At 40.1% G+C, this 5,179-nt stretch overlaps 1 protein-coding gene across 1 annotated transcript in view; it reads right to left on the bottom strand.

Annotated features, from left to right (window-relative positions):
- The window catches only part of SNRPA1 (small nuclear ribonucleoprotein polypeptide A'), a 13,652-nt gene that overhangs the window by 1,891 nt on the left and 6,582 nt on the right, over positions 1–5,179 (bottom strand). The window contains exons 4-8 of the mRNA XM_017518871.1: positions 3,844–3,890; positions 3,471–3,573; positions 2,776–2,855; positions 2,290–2,365; positions 1,504–1,597 (exon numbers count right to left, since the gene is read on the bottom strand). Of these exons, the coding sequence (XP_017374360.1) occupies positions 1,504–1,597; positions 2,290–2,365; positions 2,776–2,855; positions 3,471–3,573; positions 3,844–3,890 (400 nt within the window). The remainder of the gene's footprint in view (positions 1–1,503; positions 1,598–2,289; positions 2,366–2,775; positions 2,856–3,470; positions 3,574–3,843; positions 3,891–5,179) is intronic.

The raw sequence follows: 5,179 nt of genomic DNA on the forward strand, positions 1-5,179 counted from the left end.
TTTTGTAGTTTTAGTAGAGACGGGGTTTCACCATGTTGACCAGGATGGTCTCGATCTCTTGACCTCGTGATCCACCCGCCTCAGCCTCCCACAGTGCTGGGATTACGGGCGTGAGCCACCGCGCCCGGCCTGTACATGATTTTGTATCATTTGGAAAGCAGCGGTTCCTGGGTTTTGCAGATCTTCCAAATGTTGAGACATTTAATTACACATCAAAAATGTCACACCCACTAATTCACACCCATTAACATTACTACTGAGTTCCCCAGAAAAGTCTTTTAAGTACTGGGAAGCTGGCAGGTGACAGCAGTGGATACAAGTTTTCCAAATTTTAATTTTTGCTTGAAATCTTAAATTTTCAATTGTTTTCCTTTAAGTGACAGGCTCATTTCATCATGTTTGAGAAGACAGCTAGACAGTTAACAGCTGCCTCTCAACTGAAACGACTGCCCAGTGCATGGAGATATCCACCCAATTCAAGTATGCAGACAATGCAGACATGTGTACCCCCATTCTCTCACCCAGAATATCAGACTTCACTGCTGCATCCAGGACACTCTTAATTGAAACTGGTATGCATTCTACTGGGAGTGCAGAGCAGGGAAGAATCTAACAACTATTGTTTAGCCCGCTGTCTTGATTCCTGCTGAGGTGCCAGCAGTTCTACCTCCTATTGCTCCAGCAGTGCAAATGTTCGTATAAAAACAAGTAACACCTTGGTGTATTCAATAAAAAAAAGTCTTGATTTTATGGACTCTCAGAGGCCCACAAACCGTACAGTAGAAAATCACTGTTCTTAAAAAATGTCTTTTTCATTTTTAGCTCCCAGCTCAAACATTATTTCCCTAGAAACTTTCCCCAAGATAGCAGTCTAAGTAGAGGTCCCCAGTTACATTCATATCAAAACTTGTAAAATGTATTTCAGTATTTTTTGATATCCCCAGTGCCCCACCTGCTGCCCAGCAAAAAGCAGGCATTCAAATAGTAGAATAGCTACCACTTATCAAAAACTCGCTAATGTTGAGCCCTGCGCTAAGTGCAGTCTCTTAGGCCTCTCGACAACCTTCTGAGGTTTGGTACTATTAACGCAGATTTAAAGATGAGAAAACAGACTTGAAGAAACTTGTCCAAGGGCAGAGCTGGTGAAGCTAAGATTTGGGCCTCAGACTGCTTGGCTCTAGAGCTCATGTTCCTGACTACTGAGTTATTATGCACACACAGACACAGTAGGCAAACGTCCACATGGCTATTTCTAGTGTTTAGTTCACTCCATGGCTAAAATAATGCTAGCTTCAACTTTTACATAAAACACCCCACAGCACTAGGATTTAACTTTCTTCATCCAATACTTTATCTTCAAAGAGCATTTAAAGGGATTTCATGTATTAGATATGATGTAAGGAGGCACTTTTCCAGCATTCTGGAGTCATAACATCCAAATGGTTATGAGAGTTACAGCAGTGTAACATTAATTTGAACGTACAAACAACACCGTTTGCTCACCCGATCTGCGTTCTCTGCCAGGAATCTGACCAGACTGCAGCAACCCCTTCAGCCTCTCCACTTCAGCCAGAGTTGAAGCATTTGCTATAGCATTCTGGAGGGCAGAGGGCAATGGAGATGGATGATTAATTTCAACCAAGTATCAACTACCCAGAAAATTATGTATCAATCACCTACAGAAATTCACAGCAACTTCTCCATTTGGAACATTAAACACTTTGGTGTTGGGGGAAGAATGTTATTGGCATACAGAAATAAAACTAGAAGCCAAATCACAAGTTTCTAAAATTGGGGAAGAGATGCGGGCCCTCTTATAAAAGAGAGCAAATAATCACTCCAGATGTCCTAAAATTGTTGCTAAATGAAATAACTTTGAATTATTTGAATAACTATTTGAAGGAACTATTGAATAATTTAAGGAGGCAACATTATAAAACTAGGTTCCCTACTGATTAGCCAAAATTATTTGCCAGACAGCAAATCTTTGAAAGTAAAAATTAAGGCAAACATTGAGAAAGCATACCAAGGTAACTAACTGTTAGAAATGATAAATGCATCCCGGAAAATGAAAAAGACAAAGCTGCCTCCACATCAATTAGCTCGTGTAATTTCAAGTCTGATCAAATAATAACTCCAAGCAAGTTTTTCCTTAAATACCAATACTGCTGTATGCTAATAACTGTGGGAAAATGAAATCTGCAATGTTCAGAACATGCTTATTATCCAACTTTGTGTTCTGAACCCATCTCGGCTCATTCCAGTCCAAGAATCCTAACACATAATTACCTTGATTGCTTCTACATCCCCTGGAGAGGGCCCACCTTTCTTTTTGTCAGTTGGCAAACCAGCACCTGGATTAAAACTTAAGAGGGGGAAGAGCATAACCGTTAAACCTAGACCAACAGAATTTGCTTCTCTTTTACTTTCAAAAGGTTTTGAAAGTAATTCAACCAGTGTAGTATCTTATCTTTGTTAACAAACTGATACAAGAACTCTTTCCTTCAGAAACACCACCCAGTTCATCTTCCTATATAGAAAATAGGATGTACATAATATCACATTAAGACCAACTACTGAAATATTTGTTCTGCTAACCTGGTAGAAATGTTCTGTGATGTATGGACCTTTGATGTGCAGAACCATAAGCACTCAAATTTAATACCACATTAATATGTCAGAGTTTTTGGTTAATTTGGTAGGAGACGAACTGCCAGACAGATCAGATCATGTTTCTGAAGGTGAAGTAGAGTTAAGTTGGATATCGTATCTTACGTTTTGCTTCTCCTGGCAATATCCTTTGCAAGCTGTGCACCCCGTTTGCCCTTGAACATTTTCTCTGCTTCCTGACGCTCCTACAGCGACACCACACACAGAGTTAATGGAAATAGGAATACCACATGCATTTAAATGCATTCCTCAGAAGACATGGAAGTGAACTCTCCTACAATACTCCGGGCTGGTGAAAATACCAAAAAGCCAATGTCAAATTAAAAGAAGACACAGTGGTCTTCTTTCTTTGGTAAAGCTCCCTGAAGAAAGTTCACTCTCCTAGTTCCAAGGATGGGCTCCCAGGGAACTAAGAAGGCAATTAAACAGGTAATAAAATAACAAACTCCTAATAAGGGGAAAAACCATTCTAACAATCAGAGCTGCACAGAAGTGGGTTACATTAAGTTCTCCACTGCGAATGTATCTAAGCAGACAATCCACTGTTAAGAGTGTTCACCATGGCCTCAACATTTTTCAAACTTTGGAATGGCCAGCATTACATAAAAGAGCTCTAACTCAAAGTTCTACCATAAACTCTGAAATGAGAAAAACATTTGATGTAACATTCCCCCCACCCCCATTTTTATTACAAACTAATGGCAAAATTTACTCATTTAGACAATTTTAATAATCAGTAATAGAAGTATAGAGAAAAACACAACTCTACAATGACTCACAAGCAATGAATTACTACTTACTTTTAGTTTCACTTTCTGGAAATCCAGTACTCTGACTTGTGGAACTTTATAAATCACATACAATCTATAATGCTTCTTATTGGTTACCGGATTTCTCAGAATACTAAAAGAAAAGGAATAACACAATGCCAATCTTGTTCACGGCACAGCACTCAAGAGGTCTGTTTGAATAGTCTAAGGCACCTATAAACCAAGGGAACACCCACATTCTTCACGTTTCAACGTTGTAACAATTTAACATTAATGAAACATACTCAATATTTCTTTTTAACAGACACTTTAAATTAACTGATTACATTAAGGTCAAGGCTGGTAAAGGCAATGTTATTTTAAAGGACTTCATCTATTTTGTCAAAATGCGTAATTCCCATACCTTAGGTAAGTCAGCGATTTGAGAGATGCTAGAGGGTCCAGATCACCCTGTAAAGTAAGAGCCACAGGTAAGAAATACCACATGCTATTTTGAGATTTTGAAATGGAGAGTGATTTTGAAGCAAGTATTCACGTTGTCTTTATTTACTTAACTTTTACTCTCTAGCACCAAGCCCAATACTGGCACATCACAAATGCTTAAATAATTTCTACTGGTGAATACATTCAAGCTTCTTAAACCTAAAATCTTGGCATTAACAGCTTCTGTCTCAACAGCAGGAGACAAAAAATTGCTTTTCTACAGCAATCTCAACGCGGCTGCTGAGCAACAGATTTGGAAAAGAAAACAATGGCAAAGCTGATGGGACTCTGGAGCAAGCTATTCACAGCGGAGCTGCAAGCCAGAATCTCAGTGGAAGGTGGGCTTTTCTGCTGGCACCAGCTTCAGTGTCTAAGAACAACAAAGACGTTTCATCCTTTGAAAGAAGGCACGTTTATCCTAGCCGCCCCCGCGGATCTCTTTAAATAAAATTTGCAAGGACAAGGAATACTATAGTTTAAAAATGACTGAATTAATGGAAAGAAGGTAGGGTGATTTTTGAATCTTCTCCAATTGCTCCATAAAACATTTGGAGAAGGACAGCAAAAATGAAAACCTGTGGTCAACAGCCACAACCAAGCTAGATGGCAAGACATTTGCCAATAACCCTAAAATAGGAACAAGTAGAGACACCCGTTTCGAGAGCAACAGGACTTGCCGGTGATGGCCTTTGTACAGGAAGAAGCAGACGGACAGCAAGGGGCCATCTGCCGAACTGGAGAACCCCAAAGTGACTGAGGAAAGCAGGCAAAAGACCCGCACGTTCCAATAATGACTACAGGGGTCTGTGATAAAAGCTGAAAGGGTAATAGCAATTTGGGCCCTCACTCTTGACAGAAATCATGTCCCAACATGGCCCTGCACTGGACAGAAACTGCTGAACAGATCTAGATTGGGTAGATGGCAGGAGATGGGTGTGTATGTGCAAGAGGCACAATAAGAAAACAAGTACAGATAAAAACAAGGAGAGCAGGGCCAGAAATTTTCAAAAAGCAAGCTGCCATCTTCAAATCTGTCACAAAGCCACCAGAGGGAGCTCTAGAGCTTGATACTGTTTTACACCACTGAAGATGATCCAAAAAATAATGAAGAACAAAGTGTTTGGCCGGGCACATGGCACATGCTTGTAATTCCAGCACTTTGGGAGGCTGAGGCAGGTGGATCACCTGAGGTTGGGAGTTCGAGACCAGCCTGACCAACATGGAGAAACCCCATCTCTACTAAAAATACAAAATTA

This window comes from Cebus imitator, unplaced genomic scaffold (assembly GCF_001604975.1).
Source record: "Cebus imitator isolate Cc_AM_T3 unplaced genomic scaffold, Cebus_imitator-1.0 Scaffold19, whole genome shotgun sequence".
Classification (NCBI taxonomy): Eukaryota; Metazoa; Chordata; class Mammalia; order Primates; family Cebidae; genus Cebus; species Cebus imitator.